General features: G+C 42.2%; 1 protein-coding gene across 4 annotated transcripts in view; it reads left to right on the plus strand.

Annotated features, from left to right (window-relative positions):
- The window catches only part of RORB (RAR related orphan receptor B), a 388295-nt gene that overhangs the window by 327620 nt on the left and 38624 nt on the right, over positions 1–22051 (plus strand). For all 4 annotated transcript variants that reach the window (XM_045042487.1, XM_019815772.3, XM_045042488.1 and 1 more), the window contains 2 exons: positions 2739–2880; positions 11308–11709. In XM_045042487.1, the coding sequence (XP_044898422.1) occupies positions 2739–2880; positions 11308–11709 (544 nt within the window). The remainder of the gene's footprint in view (positions 1–2738; positions 2881–11307; positions 11710–22051) is intronic.

Raw genomic sequence — 22051 nt, forward strand, 5'->3', positions numbered from 1 at the left:
CATTTGCAATAATGAGCAACAGATAAGCAAGAAATGCCTCGTAATTAATGTCAAATTGGCCTTAAATTAGGCCTGTAGCTGTGACTTGAGAAGTCTTCTCTGTCAGCTCTTTTGCTAAGTGGCACTGGAGTATCCGAAGATAAAAAACCACCAATTCTTTCTTAAAATGTAAATTCCCAAGTCATCTTTCACCAAGACTGAGGGGCCCAAGTTTCGCTTTCTGACACCTTTGCTGGCACAGATCTTCCTTGACTTACATGGGGTCATGTCCCTATAAACTCACTGTGAGCGGAACACATCTTAAGTCAAAAATGCATTTAATACACTTAACCCAGTGGACATCATAGCTTCACCTAGCCCACCTTAAATGTGCTCAGAACACTTGCTTTAGCCTACAATTGGGCAAAATCACCTAACACAAAGCCCCTTGTGTAATAAAGCATGGAATGTCTTATGTAATTAATTGAATACTGTACAGAACATGAAAACCAGAATGACTGTGAGCGCTATCGTTCGTTGACCCCCACAATCGCTGGGCTGATTGGAAGCTGTGGCCGCAGCCCTGCCCAGCGTCACAAAAGAGCATCGTGCTGTCTCTCACTAGCCTGGGAAAAGATCCAGATTGAAAATTCGAAGTATGATTTCTACTGAATGTGTATTGCTTTCAGACCATCTGTAATGTCGAAAAATCGTAAATTGAACCATTGAAGTCGGGGACCGTTTGTATATGGAGTACGTCCTTTCAATCCCTGGCAGCTTGGATGGGATCTCTGTTTGAAAGGGCTCTGTGAATTCATTCACACTGGACAGTTGGATATCTCATCCTGCCACCACTGGTCCGTGGGGACCAAACTAGTCCTTGTTTTGAATGGCTTGGGGCTTACAACACAAAACCAGTTGGCATTTTTTTCTCTCTTGTCCCATTTCCGAGTTACCCATTTCCGAAGTTCTTCATAAGAGTGGCAAGCTCACAGGGCACCTGGGTGGCTCAGTCGGTTAAGCGTCGACTTTTGGTTTTGGCTCAGGTCATGATCTCGCAGTTTCTTGAGTTCAAGCCCTGAATCCGGCTCTGTGCTGGCAGTGCAGAGCCTACTTGGGATTCTCTCTCTTCCTCTCTCTGCCCCTCCCCCACTCACACCATCTCTGTCTTTCTCAAAATACATAAACTTAAAAAAAAGAAAAGAGTGGCAAGCTCTCTTTATAGTGACAGGCCATGTCATAGGAGAGCCCAAAACTAAAGGAAAATCGATGATCTTGATCCTCTTTAAACTTTTTGGGGTGTTTTGCATTAATGTTGATTCTTAATATATTGTGTTAAAATATTACTTATCCTGATTGACAGGTTTTTTGGCAATCCTTAAATTTTGCGGCCAAGATGGGTGCCTGACTAGCCACACCCTAGTCCCAGCCCTGCTCTGTCCTCCTGCTGATAATCGAGGAAACCCAGATTTTCCTCTTTAGGGTTTTTTTTTTTTTTTAACGTTTTCTTTAATTTTTTTAATGCTTATTTATTTTTTCAGAAAGAAAGAGAGAGACAGAGCATGAGAGGGGGAGGGCAGAGAGGGAGGGAGACACAGAATCTGAAGCAGGATCCAGCCTCCGAACTGTCAACACAGAGCGCGACTTGGGGCTCGAACCCACAAACTGCGAGATCGTGCCTTGAGCTAAAGTTGGATGCGTAACTGATTGAGCCACCCAGGAGCCCCCTGCCCCACCTTTAGGGTTTTCTGTAAGATAGCTAAGGCACATGGTATCCAAAGAATTTTTTAATTAAAAAAATTTGTTTTAAGTTTATTTATTTTGAGAGAGAGAGAGAAAGCAGGAGTGGGGGAGGAGCAGAGAGTGAGGAGAGAGAGAATCCCAAGCAGGCCCTTCACTGTCAGTGCAGAGCCCGATATGGGGCTCGAACTCACAAATCACAAGATCATGACCTGACCCGAAGTCAGACAACCAACTGAGCCACCTAGCCACCCCAAAGAAATTTTTTTAATAATTAACTCAGTTATGGATTTATTTAGAATGGTAACGTATGGTTCATGGCAGTTAACTGTGTACCAGAAAGAAACCTAACTTGCACGAAAACCTCCTACATCTCTATAGTCTATTTATTGCTTATTCTTATTGAACAGTTTATATACCATATTTGTTTTATTTAAAAATATGGTTAATTATAAGGCACATCACTGGTTTAAAAAAAACAACCTTGCAGATGCCTTCTGGGCATATTTAAAGTTTTTCAAATGGGTAAAATGCTTCTTAGAAACCGGGAAGATATTGGCACACGCTGAACCCACCCTCCTCAGTACGGCTCTTGTGACCAATGTCCCGGGCAGCACTTGACATAAGCCTGTGTTATTTTCCTCCTCAAGTTTTGTCATATTTGGCTTAGCAGTGACACTGTCCTCTGCCATTCCTTTGATGCCCGGAACCCTGTCCTGTTTTTCTTTGCAAAGAACACAGCGCACAAATGTCTTTAGTAAACACTGACTAAATGAATGAATGAAAGATGCCTTCCTATCTCTGTAGATGGTACATATTTTCCCCCAGGCAAATCATCTGTAAGATATCCAAGGAGAAGTATCCAAAAAAAGTTGTTGTTTTTTTTTTTATTAAACTCCATTACATTCACAGTAGAAAATATAGCAAACGTGTATGTTAATTGTCTCAAACATGTATGTTAATTATCTCCGTTTTCCTTCTTGTAAATAATATCTCCCTCCCATTCTCTTTTCTTCTAGGGATTCTTCAGGAGGAGCCAACAAAACAATGCCTCTTACTCCTGCCCAAGGCAGAGAAACTGTTTAATCGACAGAACCAACAGAAACCGTTGCCAACACTGCCGACTGCAGAAGTGTCTTGCCCTCGGGATGTCGAGAGATGGTAAGACATGCCTTCCAGGTTCTTAAAGGTTTTCACGTGGGGCGCTTAGGTGGCTCCGTTGGTTAAGCATCTGACCTCAGCTCAGGTTTTGGTCTTGTGGTTCATGAATTCAAGCTGTGCTGACAGCTCAGAGCCTGGAGCCTGCTTCAGATTCTGTGTCTCCCTCTCTCTTTGCCCCTCCCTTTCTGACATATTCTCCCCCCACCGCACCCCCTCTCTCTCAAAAATAAATAAACATTGGTAAAAAAAATTAAAGGCTTTCACATGGATGCTTTGCTGGAGTCTATTTAAGCCACTGGAAGGATTTTAGACAAAGGGAATTGGGGATAAAAAGAAAAGAAAACGATGTGCTGGTAGAACTTCTAAAAACTTGATATTGCCCATGAAATAGGAATATAGGAAAGACTTTGCTGGAGCTCATGGAGCAAGCTGAACTAATAAGGTTAGGTGAAAGCCACATTGGCCTAGGTTCAAAAGTTTGCATGTGCATGAGTGGTTCCTAGGATGTGAGATTTTTCAGAGCTAAAACCAGGGAACATGCCAGGCAAACCAGGACCATTTTGTCACTGGGTGAGTCTGACTAGTACATGAGTTGCTTGGTGTGTGGAGATATTAAGCAGCAGAACCTACTTCCATAGGAAGCCCAGAAGCCCTACTATTATTGGCCATGGACTTTCTAAAGCAGCATGAAAATTTCAAAAGCTATAACATAAGTCCAAGCCTTAAAAGGGCTGTGTAACTGGTGTCCTTCTCAGAATACGACCCAAATGGGTGAGCTGGGCCCCCCACTGATTTTCTTAGATTAATTAAAGAAGACAAATAAACACACACAAAGAATTTTATCTAGTGTTGCTTCCATTTTTAAGCACTCATCTAAACTAATTATCTCCCACCCTACCCCCACCCTCCCACCCCCGACACTGGCTACAGCACTCCTGTATCAGATTGTGAACCACCCTGAGTCCTGAGGGCACTTCTGTCTTGTTCTCACTGTATCCTCAGGATCTGGTTAAAGGCAGGCACCTAAATGTTTGTTGAATGAACCATGGAATTCTCTTTTACCTAGAGCCTGAGACAGACAGTTCCCCTGGTACTTATTCTCTTTATGTGAATCATTGTAGATTCTCTACTCCTGGTCACATTCTTCTAATGAAGTTCAAGGTAGTGTGGAAGGAAGGAAGGAAGGAAGGAAGGAAGGAAGGAAGGAAGGAAGGAAGGAAGGAAGATAGGAAGAAAGGAGGGAGGGACAGAGAGATGGAGGGAGAGAGGGAGACTTCCAGATCTTAAAGAAATAGGGATAATTGGCATACACCATCTCTTGGTATATAGGGAGTTTTATGAGTTATTAAATTAAATGTGAGCCTTTTACTCATTTGGATAGAATCTGTTCTGCGTAAGTCTTGATATCTAAACCTAAAAACTGCTTATTCCTAGCTTGCATTCTCCAAATACTTATATCATAAAAGTTTACCTTTTTTTCTACTTCCCATCCCACCTAAACTTGTATTGCATAAAAGTATACCTATGAGGCAAATTGGATCCAGAAAATAAAAAGAATTTGACCTTGAGCCCTTCAGTTTAGAGGTAGCTTCTAAAACTGCAGAGATAGGTTTCCAAGCTTTTCTATTAACTACCTGACTTTGTGTTTATTTGCTTTTCTAGACTTGCTAGCCATGTAAATATACTCCTAGGGTGTGTACTTTCACATAACTAAAGTGAAGAAAGTGGAAGGTGGGGATTTAGTGGTTTTAAGCACTTATTTAGTGCAATTCTACGGGAACTTTAGTTGCTGATTTTGTACTTTGTTTCTGCTATATGGAGGCAGCATATTAATTGACAGTATATGAAAAACTCCACTAATTGTGCAAAGAGATTGAGCCATTGGTTATTTTTCTTTGTTACTTCTTCCTACAATAAAAGGAAGTGTCTCTTTTGGAAGGGCAGATCTTTGGTCTGTGCTGGTGAACAGAATCATAGACAAGAGATGGGCTTATGGTCCAATGTCTACAAAATCTAGGAGATTGTTTGAATACCATGGCAAAAAAAAAAAAGTGTGTTGGGAGGGAGGGTCATTTAATGGACAGAGCCACGATCTTTTCTCAAGGGGGAAGAAATGTAGTGTAGCATATAAACTTGCGAGTAAAAACAATACAGTGTCTGAAGATACTGGAGATTCAGGATAATGATCCATCTTGGTTTTAGATCCAGAGACCATTCTGAGGATGCCAGGGACATCCCCCAAAATACCTCCTGACTGTGTCTTACGTAAAACTAATGACAAGGAGAAATGCTCCAGGGTAGGAGCGGTGGTTGGAAATGAGGATAAGAGGTTCCAGCAGAAGGAAAAAAAAAAGGATTCTTCCTAAGGGAGAACAATTCTTCCTGTTACTCAAGAGGAAGTTTCGTCTGAACCTTGATTACAAAGAGTATTTCCTTTATACCAAATAAATTCTACTAATACCAGGGTAGCTGAATAGGTTTTATCTCCTGTTTGATATGTAATGTCTGGCCTGTGGTATTGATGGCTTAAAAATCCCTGAACTTATTGGTGATTACCTATTTATAGTGAGGACCCAGCAATGAGAGCTGGGACTTCCCCTGCCGTTGATTGATTATATTTACCTTCTACTGGTTGAGCAGGTATTTTCAAAGTGCTTTCCTAGTAGTGCTAGTAGCCAAGTTCAGATGCCCTCATACCTAGCTTCTTTCCACATACACCTTGCCCACGTTCCTTCAGACACAAAGCGGCATCTTCATTTTGATAATCGCATTTGTTTTCTGTCAGGGATGCATGGCACCAAGATTGTTTATTTCACCTACGTGGCCACTGAAAAACCATGGATGGCTACTTGTAGATAGCTTGATATAACTTTTAAAATCCCTGGACTTTCATTCTGTCCTGAATTTCCACTTTGATCATGGTTTATTAGCCATGGCACATAGATGAGTGGACAAAAAAATTCAGCAGTAACAGATTTGTTCAAATTTAGTTTGGGCAGAGAATCAAAAATCAAATCCACTTGGAATATATACGCGTGTGTTTATGTGTAAAGAAAGGTGAAACCGGGACGCCTGAGTAGCTCAGTTGGTTAAGCGTCCGATTCTTGATTTCAGCTCAGGTCATGATCTCAGGGTCATGAGTTCAAGCCCCGCGTTGGGCTCCTCACTGGGCCTGAAGACTACTTAAAAAAATTTTTTAAAGGTGAAGACATGCATGTATTTATGTGTGAGAGCTGATAGCATGTATATGCCCATCACATATTCTCCACCATCATATTTACTTTTCTTTTTAACTGGAAGCTTCATAAATGTTAGTTGCAGGAATCTTTCAGATAAACTGTTTCCAATCGTACTACTACAAACAAACAAATAAAAACCAGAAAAATGTTTGGTGTCCGTAGGAAGATACTGAGCCCCAAAGAGAAAACACGATACTCACATTGCAATAATTGAATAGGCATCCTCCTAATGATATGTAAGTAGCTACCTTACGAGGACAGATTTCACAAATTAGGTTTCTATTTATCCAGAACAGCATTGTCCGGTATCCAGAATGGTAGCCACATGTCACTATTTAAATTTAAATTAATTAGAATTAAATACAACTTAAAATTCACTTCTTCAGTCACACTAGCTGTATTTCAAGCGCTCAATAGCCCCATGTGCCTGTGGCTACCATTTTGGAAAGCATAGATGACATTCGATCATCACAGGAAGTTCTATTGGAAAAGGAGAGGGATGTGAGAGAATATTTTGAAATTAGGAATAAGGTTGGGTAGATTGAATCTGATCTTTTCTACAAAGCTTGGAGCACTATAAAAAAAAAAAGGCACATCCTTGAAACTGAAAAAAGTTAAATTAAGACCAGTTTACTTGGGAAGCAACAAGATACGAGCACGGTGAACTTTACAGCCAGAAGATTGTGAGATACAGTAATTTCCAAAATGACTACAGAAAGTCACAGATGATAGTTCTACAATTGGGCTCTCTTGAAACCAACAGCATATATCTAGTTGTCGTGTGTTGGTAAGCAGAAATCTTCAAAGAAGCAATGACTTTGTTTTACAGTTACTCCAAAAACTTCCATTCCACTTAGAATGCCACAATCCAAATAAAAATGAAAAGATCCCCGATACTTTGCATAAAATCGTTCTTTGCTAGTATGAGATCAGAGTGAGTGATAAGAGCATATCATGAGTAAATACCACCATCACTGAATATTTATAAGGCACTTGCAATGTATACAGAATCGTGCAAGTTTCTTTGAGAGCTAGCAGTTTAACAAGAGGCTGCCTCTATACTCAAGTGAAAATCATTAACAGAATGATTCAAGTCTGAGAGGGGCAAACACTTAAAACATGTGCCATTCTGATTAATGGGTAGTGGTAGCAAGAATGCTAATCCTTGAAAATAGAACACTAATACAGCCTTTGTTAAAAATACCCCTATGAATACAACAAATGTTTTTACAGATAGTGACAAAGGGATTCTATACATGTCAGGAAAGTTGGGTAGATTTATTTGTTCCATGTACCGTAACTGTTTTCCCCAAATATGCCATTACTTTTATGATAGGAAAGGGGCACAAAACCACTAGGACATCACTGTTTCTGACATGAATGGAAAAATCTATTCTAAAATAATATTAGAGTAATTGCCAGCAAAGTTCTTTATTTAGAATGAAGTCTGTTAGTTCCAAAATGTAGTGGAGCTTTAGGTCGTCTCTGAAAATATTTCAGTTTGCTCAGTGACCTGATAAGTCAATACCTTGGAAAAGGCATCACTATTCACCATTGGGTTTTCAGATGTTTACCAGGACAGAGGTCTTGACAGCCTACTGATTTGACATTGTTTGCCTGGATTATGAGATCTATGGTCAACAGCAGATTTCTGGACCTAAAATTATTAAATGTAGAGTCTTAACTGGGTTCGCTCATTCATCAGCTGCCAGCTAGAGGTCAGTCTGTGCCTCTGCTGAGGGTAGATGGCCTTCTCTGGAAAGACCTTATCGTCTAGCAAGCTGGTGCAGGCACATCCTTTTTGTGGTGAGAGATTCAGTCACCTAAGAACTTTTGTTGCTTCTGTTTGTATCACATATGTCAGTATCTCACTGGCCCAAAGCAGGTCACATTGATGAGGTTTTGGGGGGGTGACAGTGGGGCTCATGGGGTCCAGAGCCGACAACCAAGAAAGAATTCTTGAAAATGCCTTTTGGTGCAAAAAAGGTGATTTTATTGAAGCATGGGGACAGGACCCGTGGGCAGGAAGAGCTGCCAAGGAACCAGGAGAGACTGGTTATATACTGTGGGGTTGGGGGAGGTAAAGTCCCGGGGAAGTTTCCAGAGAGATTTTCATATGCTAAAGACTCACAGGTTACTGGAGGCTGAGCTGTTGTCAAGCTAAAGTTGTTTTCCCTCTAGCAAAGCATTAACATGAAGACAGTAAGGAGTTAGTTCTTGGAGAAACATTTTACTCTGCCTGCCTCAAGTATTTATCAATGCGCTGCAGGCCATAAGGAAATGGAGTTCTATATGCCATTTCCTTCAGCCTTTATTTCCCACAATCACTCTGGAGGGGTGATGGAGACTTTTAGGTCCTTCAGGACTACGATCTCTATCATTTTTTCCCCCTTTCCTTTGTTCTTGGGCAGCCAGGAGTGCCTGAGGAATATCACACATATCCTACCTGGGGGTAGGGGTTGGGGGGGGGGGGGTGTCGCCTGTCAGCTTGCCTTAAGCTCCCTCATCAACGTGCCCCTGAGGCAAGTGGTGAGGCAGGGTGCCTGCCTGGAATGAAAGGGCATTGCATATTTACACCAGGAAGGTCATAGAAATAGTTCAGAGGAATCAGGGTCATTAATGAAATCAATCTACCACAAGTATATTTCACCTAACTATAGAGTGCATGGAAATCTAAAGCAAGGTTTAAATGGAAAGTGTTTTAAAAGGAGGCACTGCATTTATGTCTCCATGATAGAAGAGCCTCCTCTTCTCAGTCTTTGCTCTCTAATAGATTTTAAACAAACAAATGCAAAAGCTCTTCTACTAAAGTAACTCAGAAAGTAATCTACTTCCACCAAAATCTTAATCTACCAAAAGATAGAAATTTTGTGTCATCCTCAGGAGTTCTGTAACAAATTGCTGTTCTGAACCTACCTGAATGCAAAAGACAGGTTAGCAAATAAAGAAGAATGTCGCATTCATATCTTGCTGGGGGAGGGTGGGGGGTGGGGGGGTGAGTCCTTCCTGAATCAAAAGTTATCATGATTTATTTTTTTCTGACACAAAAAGTTTTTTCCCCAGAAAATTTATATTTATTTATTTATAAATTTATTTATTTAAAAAGTATTATATTACATAATATATATAATATTTGTAAAGTTATAATATAAAGGTACAAAGGAATGCTTTCCCTAAAATTTACTTTAGGATTTGCCCCATGGACAAACTGGAAATATCACCGCAATTAATAAGCAAATCCATGTGTCTCTGAGAAACAGAACCTAATAAAGATAGTATCTCTACCAACAAAGTTAAACACAATGATCTAAATGATTTGAGACTCTATTAAAATGACAGTAGAGGTAGAAAGGGGAGTTTGGTCTGAATTAAACAGATGAATTGTCTTCATTCAGAAAACTTACTGGATAAATCACCCCTTTGTTTTTCCATTTAGGCAGCGTCAGAATGCCTGCCTGAACTTTTTTTTTTTTTTTTTTTACTGAGGATTAAGGAAAAACAGGAAGTTTGGGCTGCTACAAATCCAGTCCTCATATCCACAATCCAGCAGGCAGGAAAGAAGAAAACAGTGAGCCCCAACACTGAGAAGTATATGCAGCATTTCTATTTACCTCCTCTTATCCAGAACTTAATCTCATAGCTGCACCTGGCAGTGAGGGAGGCTGGGAAATGTGGTCTCCATTCTGAACAGCCGATGCTCAGATAAAATTTGATAACTCTGTAGCCAACAGAAGGAGAAGACGAGCACTGATGGAACATGGCCAGCGGGGAGGGGGGTGGCTCTTCCACAGTAGGAATCTCTTCTGTGGGCCCTCTGTGCTGGAGAGTCCTTAAGCACTTCACCATGTAGTTATTTTCAGAAATCATTCTCACGAACCCGACTAACTGAATCCAGGAACTGGACCTGTTCCTACCCTCCACTTCCTTCTTTCTACATTCCCTGGGCTTCCAAATACCAACAGGTGATGAGAACACTGTCACGAAAGAAAAGAAAATAGAAACTCAGGAGCCTCCAAGTTTGCCGTAGTCCCCACCGTTAACATGAACTGCAGGACATAGTGTTTGATGATGCAGACAAGGTGGCCTCTCACTTAAAATATTCACAGCCTAAACTGGGAGTTGACAGTTTGTGAGGGAAAATGTCAATATCCATAACAAATCAGGAGGTCAAACTCTACCAGTTAAGAAACAATGAATTCAGATCAAAGCATCCTCAGATTACTCTGTGACCTCTTAGAGACTTTTCTTCCTTTTTCCTCACGATGGCTAAGGATTTTGCCAAAAGAGAAGGGCAATATAAAACTTGGGGCTGGTAGAACAAGAAAGGAGGGGTAGCTGTGGGCTTCCTTGCTGAGTATTGGACTTAACAAGATTGCTGTTTTCCAAATATTCTTTGAATTGGATCCCAAAAGCCAGCTGAAGACAAATACTTACTTAAAATTGTGTTTATCACCCTGCCCACAGCGTTGGTCTTACCCAACATGCTGTGTAGAAAATAGTGAGGGGGTGCCTGGGTGGCTCAGTCGATTAAGCGTCCAACTTCGGCTCAGGTCATGATCTCTCAGTTCGTGAGTTCGAGCCCCTCATCGGGCTCTGTGCCGACAGCTCGGAGCCTGGAGCCTGCTTCGGATTCTGTGTCTCCCTCTCTCTCTGTTCCTCCCCCGCTTGTGTTTCCCTCTCTCTTTCTGTTTCTCACTCAAAAATAAATAAACATTTATAATGAAAAGGTGAGGCATGTCCAGAGATTTAAAAAAATGAAAATGGTGAAATAATAGGGCCCTATCCAACAATCTAGGAACCCTAATGCTTAGTAGGGGAAGCTAATATTGAATGTTGGTTGACATTTTAACAGCAGGTACCATTTGTAGTTTTTGGTTTGTGGATTTTTTCCCCCCCACACGTAAGAAAGAACCAGGAAATATGCCTTCTAACTTCATGGCCATCAGAAATAAACTTAAGTCCTGGCATTCCTTCCTAGCTCACGGTTAGCTCTCGCTCTGCTCATACACCAGCACAACACCCCTGAACATAGCCTTTCACCAAATGTGGGGTGCGAACGCATGGAGCCTTCCGCTATGGTGCTGGGATTTTGTGCGCTGGATGCTGAGGGGACAACCATCTGTGACCCCTCGGATGGATCGGGAATGATAACCCCAAGCAACCCCTTCTGCTTGTCTCTCCAACGCAGCTGTGAAGTTCGGGAGGATGTCCAAGAAGCAGAGGGACAGCCTGTACGCCGAGGTGCAGAAGCACCAGCAGCGGCTGCAGGAGCAGCGGCAGCAGCAGAGCGGGGAGGCGGAAGCCCTCGCCAGGGTCTACAGCGGCAGCATCAGCAACGGCCTGGGCAACCTGAGCAACGAGGCCGGCGGCGCCTACGCCAACGGACACGTCATCGACCTGCCCAAGTCCGAGGGCTATTACAGCGTGGATTCCGGCCAGCCGTCCCCTGATCAGTCAGGACTTGACATGACTGGAATCAAACAGATAAAGCAAGAACCTATCTATGACCTCACCTCCGTACCCAACTTGTTTACCTATAGCTCTTTCAACAACGGGCAGCTAGCACCCGGGATAACGATGACTGAAATCGGTAAGTGGCGGTCTCCTCCCCCACCTCGCTGTTGGCAGTCGCGCTTTGAAGCTGCCATGGTCTTGTTTAGGCCGGGCATTTTCTCAGGTGTAGAGTCAATGACTTCCATTCGTGGCTTCTAAAGAAAAAAAAAATGATAATAATAAGACTGTCTGATTTAAAAAGTGCGTTGTAATAAATGGCATTGTTCTCCAGCCCCATAAAAGTCTATGTCAAGCAAAGGAGGAGAGAAGAAATTGAAAACGGAAAGACGCTATCCGTAAAGAACAGAACCTATCTGTTGGATTTGGGCCCAATTTGGCATAAACACGGGAATTTCAGCAAGAATTCTGAGTGATACTATTTAAAATAAAATAGGGAAGGGATGTAGAACGGGTATGTGGTAACTGAATGAGCAGGGCTCCGATTCTTGCTCTAAGATAACTTGGGACAAACCGTAAGCAAATGGGACCTCAGTTTGCTTCTTTTCAAAGGCAGAGGGGTAGACCAGAAAGATGGCTAAGCCTCTTGTAAATCTGAATTCACGAATTCTACATGGGAATAGAGTCTGAATCACTGGCAGTGAAAAGAGGGTAGTCTGGAATGTCACGGAACATACGAGCAACAAATGAGTTACAGCGAACAGGGCTAGTCACAGGCACGATGGCATGCTTGCTTCAGCAACCTGACCCTCCTTTGGCTGCACTGAGCTTTGATCCCTTAAGGCGTGGTCCTCAAGAGTGCCCTGTCCCTAGGTATGCGCTCTCCCGACCTGTTACAACTTTGTTTTACCCTGTTAAGCTCAGGAGTCCATTAAATGTTTAACCAGTTGAGCTCATCAACTAACTGCCATAAAAATATTGACGGTTTAACACATGAGCCTCCTGGGTACCGAGGCTGCACGTCTCTATCAGGCTTCATTGTGGTATTTGGGGGCTGGGGGGTGGGGAGCAAGCTCGGTCTCAGAAACCTTGGAGCAACCTCCCCCTCTCATCCTGACCTCATCCTGGCCGAGCAGAGTCCTTAAGACCCAGGCCACCTGAGTTCAAATGCTGACTCTGGCTTCTTTCAGCTGGGATGAGTTGCTGGATCCCGGCTTCCTCCTCTTTAAAAAGAGAAAAGTGTTAGTTCCTAGATCACACGGTTGTAAGTAAGAACTAAATGAGTTCATACTCGCAAAGCAGAGGGATGTTGGACACTCGGCAAGTGTTCAATTGCTCTTAGCTGTTATTATTTGGATGCCAGTCACCTTCTCTGTCTAAACTGCGAGTAGGAGCCCGGAGCCTACGAGTGTTTTAAATAAAGTTGACGTGAACACATAATGAAGCACACGCCATATGTATCCTGGCTACTTCTGCCATCTGGGTGAGGAAGAAGTGGTGTTACACAGTTATACAACCTGAAACGTTACTTCTCTCGTTCAGCAATTTAGCACGTGACCGTGACTGAAGAGGTGATTGACAGAGCCCCTGTAAAGACATTCACAACTGAGAGACACAGAAAACAGAACATCCGCTATCGCAACAAAAGTTCATTATTCATTATTATTGCTCCCTTTAACCTTGTTTTTTAACAATGTCACAGGCACTTCACATACATTTAACTTTTACAAACACCTTATAAGTAAAAGTAGGATTCCCAGATGTGGACACAGAGGCTTAGAGGTGTCTCATGACCTTCCCAGGGTCCTTCGGGTCCACCAGGACAGTCTGATTCCAGAGTCCTTTTGCTTATCTATTACCCTGTTACCCGCTCTGGGGTTTAATATCCACGAACTGCACTGTCAACCAATAGGGACAGTCTTTTAAGGTGGGCTCACTCAATTTCCAAGAGACATGTTAAAAAGAAAAAGAAATAGGTTCCATTTTTTCCTTAATAGCTAAGTGTCTGAGTCTGCTACTGATTTTGAACATCTGTATAAAACATAATGAGGCAAAAACTCGTCATCGTCGGGCAGTCTTCTGCTCCGTACGAAGACTTAGAAAGTCTTCCAAGAATTCAGAAAGCAGTTTCTCTGTGATTTAGAATCAGTTGGAAGTATTAGGGAAAGAGAACTACAGCCAAAGCCATCAAGTCTGGGTACCCTTCTCTAAGTAACACTTCCTCTCTGGCCCTCAGTCTATTTATTTATGAACTGATGTATTTGGACTACATGGTTTCAAAACGCCTCCAGATTTTCTACAAACTTCGATGCTCAGAAAAAAGCCAGCATAGATTTTTCCTAACTAGTTCTCGGTACCACTAGTCTTTAGAGTTCTCTGGATATGCTGTCAAGTTTGGAGGTTTCTTCCATCAGACTTTCAGGCATGGAATTAGATTGTCGTGGCTGGTCTCAAATTTAGCAGGCTCCTAAGCCAAAGTGTTGACTTGGTTCTCGTTTCATTAACACAACAACGCCATCTAGTGGACACAAACTCCTGCCATGGGTATCAAAAGTAGGTACCTTTGACGAGCGGCAGTAACGGGATACACTGTTCTTTCCTGCACCATCCAGAAAACTGCCACTCATTTCACGAAAACATTAAGTCCTCAACAGCATCGCTGGGCAGAAAGGCATCGGTAGTGTGGGGTGGTGGTATGATTCTAGAGCTGAATTTTGCCTGAGTTCAAAACCGGGTGTGCCCTTTCCCATGAGCAAGTTACCTAATAGCCTCTTTGAGTCTCAGTTGTAAACCTGGAACAATAGTAGTCCCACCAGTGTGTGTTGATGAAGTGAGTTAATATTCCTAAGTTCTTAGGACAGTACCAATCAAGCATTCGCCTTATTATAATAGAAATGGTATTGCAACTTTATTCATCTCACGATAATTAATAACATTACCAGCTGTTACAGACAATATAATTACCTTTTATTGAGCACCTACATTGTGCTGAGCAACGTCCTATATTTAATTTTCATAACAATTGTATTATGCCTATTATGGAAGTATGTTTATGTCCATTTTACAGATGGAAAAAAAGGCTCAGAAGTTACAAAACTTTAAAAAAAAAAGCACAATAAACATATGAGCTCAGGTCTGAGTAACATCAAAAGCGATTCTTTGGACCATCATATTATATGTCCTCCCACCAGACAAAGGGAGCCCCTCGCAAGTTAGTTGGCATTCCCATAGCAAAACATGCTTGGTGTTTGTTGCCTGCCTGTTGCTCTTCTAGGTGCTACAAAGGAGCTCTCAGAGTGGGAAAGCTGACCTTCTGACCTGACTTGATTTTTTTTAATGTTGATTTTCACTTTGAGAGAGACACAGAGAGACCCTCAAGTGGGGGAGGGACAGAGAGAGAGAGGGAGACACAGAATCTAAAGCAGGCTCCGGGCTCTGAGCTGTCAGCACAGAGCCTAATGAGGGGCTCGAACCCGTGAACTGTAAGATCATGACCCGAGCTGAAGTCAGACGCTTAACCGACTGAGCCACTCAGATTCCCCTGACCTGACTTGATTAATGAGCATCTATACTAATCTAGCTGGTGACAAGCTGTCACAGAACAAACCCTATGCAGACAGAAGAGACAATCTGATTTTAGCCACATTTTTGACTGGGTGAATTGAAGGCTGTAAGGGCGCTACAGGGTTTCTGAACATCGTGCCTGGCTGTTAGAAGCCCTGGTCTGCTTCCTCTGGTTTCTGAAGGAACAGTGAACTGTGTACAAGCAGGACACTATTCTGATACTGAATTATCATAAAAACAGCTGTAAAAACCGGTTTTCGGACTAGTTCATGTAGAATATGGCCTTACAGCTTGGAATTGTTTAAAAAAAATACATGTTTATGAACCATCAAACAGGGGTGCCTGGGTGGCTCAGTTGGTTAAGCATCCGACTCTTGATTTGGGCTCAGGTCGAGTTTTCACATTTGGTGAGATTGAACCCCACGTCGGGATCTAGACTGATGGTGTAGAGCCTGCTTGGGATTCTCTCTCTCCCTCTCTCTCTTTCCCTCCCCCCACTCTCTCTCTCAAAATAAATGAATAAATATTTTATAAAAAGCATCAAACAAGTGGGTAAGCAAAAGCATGCAGATCCCAAAAAGTAAGCTTAAGGAATATCATCAGAGTCAGGAATATCCCCCAGAAAATCCAAACTTGTCTTTCTAAAAATGTACCAAAGAAACTACAGACTTCTTAGGTTAAGGACCTAAGACTCAATGTAAGGAGAGAAGTGTAGAAAATGCATGATAGCCATTTTGAACCTCATAGCAATGCCTTCAAGTGGGTAGTGACGAAATCATTCCATTGTGCAGATGAAGAAATTAGGGGATTTCCCTCGAACAGAGTGAGTTAAGTGGTAAAGCTTAAATTCCAACGTAGGTTACTACCTCGGACTGCCAGGCGTTCTTTCAAAAACATATTTTTGAAATGTGCCAGGCACTCACAACCAGCAGACCGTGGCTCCTGCCCTCACCAGCTACGACGTGGACATGAAGAAAAATCATTGCAATTCAGTGCGTCCTTTACTGTAAGTCCTGGGCATGATGTTACCACAAACCCTCCTGGAGGTGAGGAAGAGGGGGGTATGGCTTGCCCCGAGCCATATCTCTTATCAGAGATGGCTTCCTCCCATGGTCTTGGTAAGGCAAAACAAAATGTGGATAAACAAACAAAAATATGAAACGTGTCAAGAATTATACCCTTGGGTTTCTCAAAATCCCATCGGAGGAAAAGCGATGAAATAAGGCAGGGACAAAAGTAAGCTGCAAATGAATATTTAGGCAGGAGTATTAACTGGGTTTAGCTGGAATTTCACTGCAAGCTGGCATGAGGATGTGTTCTATCTTTCGGGGTAAAATTTTGCAGTGGTTGGTGGTAGGGAGGGGATGCCGGGGAAGGGGTACCCGGCAAGCAAGCAAAGAAGAAAGGGGAGACTCTTGTATGCCCTCCCCACCGTCGCTCTCAGATGGGCTGGGGGATTCCGCAGGACTAATACTCTTAACGAAAGCCCATTTAAGTTCAAAGATGATTGATAATGTGTCTGTGAGAAGCTAGACAACAAGATAGTCCAAATAACCAAACAAATGCTTTCATTTCTTTTTAATTGTTTTAAGTTTGTTGATTTGTTTGCTTGTTTTAATTTACATCCAAATTAGTTAGTATATAGTGCAACAATGATTTCAGAAGTAGGTTCCTCAGTGCCCCTTACCCATTTAGCCCATCCCCCCTCCCACAACGCCTCCACTAACCCTCCGTTTGTTCTCCATATCTCTTCTGTTTTGTCCCCCTCCCTGTTTTTTGTATTATTTTTGCTTCCCTTCCCTTATGTTCATCTGTTTTGGATCTTAAAGTCCTCATATGAGGGAAGTCATATGATATTTGTCTTTCTCTGACTAAATGCGCTCAGCATAATACCCTCCAGTTCCATCCACGTAGTTGCAAATGGCAAGATTTCATTCTTTTTGATTATCGAGTAATACTCCATTGTATATATATATACCACACTTTCTAATCCATTCATCCATCGATGGACGTGTGGGCTCTTTCCCTACTTTGGCTATTGTTGATAGTGCTGCTATGAACATTGGGGTGCATGTGCCCCTTCAAAACAGCATACCTGTATCCCTTGGATAAATACCTAGTAGTGCAATTGCTGGGTCATAGGGTAGTTCTATGTCTGATTTTTTGAGGAACCTCCATACTGTTTTCCAGAGTGGCTGCTGCACCAGTGTGCATTCCCACCAGCCGTGCAAAAGTGTTCCTCTTTCTCCTCATCCTCACCAACATCTGCTGTTGCCTGAGTTGTTCATGTTAGCCATTCTGACAGGTGTGAGGTGGTATCTCATTGTGGTTTTGTGTTGTATTTCCCTGATGATGAGTGGTGTTGAGTATTTTTTCATGTGTCAGTTGGCCATCTGGATGTCTACTTTGGAGAAGTGTCTATTCGTGTCTTTTGCCCGTTTCTTCACTGGATTATTTGTTTTTTGGGTGTTGAGTTTGATAAGTTCTTTATAGATTTTGGATACGAACCCTTTATCTGACATGTCGTTTGCAAGTACCTTCTCCCATTCCATTGGTTGCCTTTTAGTTTTGCTGATTGTTTCCTTCACTGTGCAGAAGCTTTTTATTTTGATGAGGTCCCAATAGTTCATTTTTGCTTTTGGTTCCCTTGCCTCTGGAGAGGTGTTGAGTAAGAAGTTGCTGCGGCCAAGATCAAAAAGGTTTTTGCCTGCTTTCTCCTCGAGGATTTTGATGGCTTCCTGTCTTACATTTAGTTCTTTCATCCATTTTGAGTTTATTTTTGTGTATGGTATAAGAAAGTGATCCCGGTTCATTCTTATGCATGTCACTGTCCAGTTTTCCCAGCACCACTTGCTGAAGAGACTCTCTTTGCCCCATTGAATATTCTTTCCTGCTTTGTAAAAGATTAGGTGGCCATACATTTGTGGGTAAGTTTATTTATTTATTTTGAGAGAGAAAGAGAGCAAGTGAGTAAGGGAGGGACAGAGAGAGAGGGAAAGGGAGAGAGAGGGACAGGGAGAGAGAGAATCCCAAGCAGGCTCTGGGCTGACAGGCCCATGTGGGGCTCGAACTCACAAACCTTGAGATCGTGACCTGAGCTGAAACTAAGAGTCGGATGTTTAACAGACCAAGCCACCCAGGTGCCCTGCAAATATGCTTTTAAAAACAGTAGGGGAAATCCATCAAGGGAGCTGTGAGACTAAGGGGATAAACTGCCTTTTACACACATTACCTGAGTTGGCTGTTGTATTTAGTAATTTTCTGTCCAGATAAAGGCAAAGAAATATGAACTCCTTGGTCTCGCCTATATAATCTTAAATGTAGATTTAGTTTCATCTTTCTTGTGTGTTCTATTTATGGAGCCTGAAATTTTAAGCATCAAAACTAGACGTAAACCTCTTTTTTGAAAAAAGTTACCTGTTCCAGATGCTGAGTGTTAATAGAGGAGAGTACAAAAAGAGAGGGGTATGAAAGTGATCTAGTCCCTTCCACTACCACTTTATTCTATGAAGTCTACACAGAGACAGAGTGGATATCGCTAGTATGTTTTATTTGGGGGATTCTATCAAGATTGCTGTTTTAATCGTTACTTATTAACACCAAGCAGGTGCTATGGTCTTAAGGCAGCACCTTTAATGACACATGCTTCTACAGATCAATCTTCTATAACTGCTTAAATCTATGTATGCATATTCACATGTATATTTAATAAATATACATTTCTCTATGCATATTTACTCGTTCAGATACGGTACAGGGAATAGAATTTAACTCTAGCTACATATTTCCCTCGTCCCTCTCATGGCACTGGTGGCAAAGACAGGTAGGCACGCGATTCCAGAACAACTGTCTGCTTAGTCATTGAAATGGATAAAAATAGACTAAATGAGAAAAATGATTCGAGCAATAGGGGAAAAGGAAAATGCAGTGTTGTTTGTTTTTCCTGTCTTGCTTTTGGAGAAGACACCTTGTGAGTTTCCACTGTTCTCTAATACCTCTTGCTCCCTTCCCCAACCACAGGCCCTTTGCAGGTAGTTTAGGGACCACATTGAAATTGAGAGTCCTTACTCTACATGCTCGCCGTGTGACTTTGTTCAAACTTGGTTCAGCTTTCTGAGGCTCCGTCTCTTCATCTGAAAAATCAGGTGGATTGCATATAATGACTTTGAAAAACTATGACTCTCCCACCTTGTGGTGGGAGCTTTGATCCTATGTATAGACATTCCCTTTGTTACAGCCACTTCCCAAAGAGAAGGGTAAGGTGGTGGAGAGGGGGGCTTGCTGGCAACTAGACTGTCCTGAGAGAAGCTCAAACCCTAGCCTGAGACCATGGCCAGCCCTGCTTCCTTCACAGGGAGGAAGACCTTAGGGGGTGGGATGACCCTGTCTGTGACGCAGTTAATAACCACAGTCAAACCAGAACTATGTACCAGCGTCTTTTCTCCATTCCTGCTCCTGAAAAAACAAAACAAAACAAAAACAAGAAACCAGATTAAAATGAGCATCAAGGATAACCAGAGGCAGCTGAAAAAGAAGGTGGCAACCAATCTCCAAATGCCCCAAGTTTAGGTACATTCAACGTAAAGGGTGTAATGCTGTACAGACATAGCTTCAAGGTAAATCCACCTGTCCTCACCTCCCAGACCTACCCAGATCACCTTGGTCAGGTCTTCCTCGACTCCTCTGAAATTTTAACACCCCTTTGTTCTTTGCCACCTACAGGAGAGGCTGCTATTTCTGGAATCCTGCTTTCTATCTTAAAAGAAATTTCCTGAGTATGGGGACTGGGCTAATCAACTCCATTTGTCACATTTCTGGGATCTCTACCGTGGTCACACTATTGTATTGACCAGTCCGTAGCCATGCATTATTCTAGAGTGTCCTAGGATCAGGGAACTATAGTTCTTTTCTAGGGTCATTCAAATCCATATCCTTCTAGATTTTCTTCAATAACCTCACAAAGATGATCTAAAATCACCCACTGATATGTTGCACCCACTTTAGTATCATGCTCAGTGCAGCAATTCTCCACAACTGGAGTAAATGGCATAATGGATACAAAAGTACTTTGTGACCAGCAAGGCTCTACAAACAAATATAAATATGGCTTACATTATAAGCAATGCAAAGACATACGTGCAGTTCAAGTATTTGTACATGAATGCATATTAGTCCCTACATGCTTGTACCCCCACTAATACAGCTTTCCTAATGTGCTAGCATTCGCTATGTGAGGTAATTATTCCAACTCACCTTTTCGAATTTCAGTTGAAAATGTGCAAAATTGAGGCACCTGGGTGGCTCACTCGGTCAAGCGTCCGACTTCAGCTCAGGTCATGATCTCACAGTTGGTGGGTTCGAGCCCCACGTCAGGCTCTGTGCTGACAGCTCAGAGCCTGGAGCCTGCTTCAGATTCTGTGTCTCCCTCTCTCTCCGCCCCTCCCCTGCTCACACTCTGTGTCTCTCTGTCTCTCAAAAATAAACAAATATTAAATTTTTTTTTTACAAAAATGCACAAAATTGATCTTCCTCAGTAGACTTTTCCTAGAGATACGAGTTTGGGATTAATTTTTGATTCAGAATTCAGAACATTGTAAGAAAACTCTAAAATCCACCAGCCAATCAATCAATCAGTCAATCTTGAGAAGCTGCCAGAAAACCAATTCCACTTTATAAACTCAATTTCAAAAGCCATAGTAAATATGAAATATTCCACAGTAAGGAAGAGGAAAGGAGAGAGAGATTCTACCTATGGCTTGTGGGGGGAGGAAATGTCTATGCTTATAAGGTAGCCTCTGAAATAGCCCCCACGTCAGAAGAGCGTTTCAGGTCGTTGAGAGCTTTGACACTGGCTCTTGGTGAGAGCCCTGAGTTGCTTTTCCACTGACTGGAGTGGATATGTACCACTTTCACCATAGTCTCAAGCACCTATTTTGGGAAGAACTGGGTAAGGTTAACCATGTGTTCCACATGGGCCATGGAACACAGACCTGGCATTTGATGGCCAGGTGACTGGAGGTGAATACACTCGGGTTTTGTTGGCAGAAGATACAACCAACTTCAGAGGCTCTCCTGCTCAACAGGTACAGGATTTACCTCTGTGATGTTCACAAATGTGGGGAGATCTGTTGGAAGTGTTCCAAGCTGGAAAGACTTTTTGTTTGTTTGTTTGTTTTACTTTATTATTGCTTTGCTTTTATTTTAGGATATAAACTTTTTCCTGTGACAAAATGCCTTCAACGCTGAGGAGAAAAAATTTTGCTGTTTAAATTTGAGTCACATTTGTAAGACTCATTGTGGAACTGCTCTGTGGTTTTCAGACAGGTTTGTCGTAGGACGATTTGGTGCTAGATGACTTAGAAAAAACTTATTTTAAAACACTAGTCAATTAAAGGCCTTATTTAAGTAATCAAGTTACTTTTAAAATTTTAGATTAAATGTTTGAAAATGTAAAAGTTACCTCCAAAGATTTCCTCTGAATTAGTTTTTCCTTAAGGTCAGAAGTACATTGACTAAAGGGGAGGAGGAGGAAATTGACGGTCAATCCAGGGCACCTTGGTGGCTCAGTCAGTTAAGCGTCCAACTCTTTTTTTTTTTTCTAATATTTATTTATTTATTTTGAGAGAGAGAGAGAGAGAGAGAGTGCGAGGAGGGGAGGGGCAGAGAGAGAGGGAGACACAGAATCCAAAGCAGGCTCCAGGCTCTGAGCTGTCAGCACAGAGCCCAAACGCGGGGCTCAAACTCACAAACCTGAGTTTGATCATGACCTGAGCCGAAGTTGGATGCTTAACTGACTGAGCCACCCACGCGCCCCAAGCATCCAACTCTTAAATTTTTTATTTTTTAACATTTATTCATTTTTTTGATAGAGAGAGACAGATTGTGAGTGGGGGCCGAAGCAAGCTGCAGACTCTGAA

The sequence above is a fragment of the Felis catus genome, chromosome D4 (genome assembly GCF_018350175.1).
Source record: "Felis catus isolate Fca126 chromosome D4, F.catus_Fca126_mat1.0, whole genome shotgun sequence".
NCBI lineage: Eukaryota > Metazoa > Chordata > Mammalia > Carnivora > Felidae > Felis > Felis catus.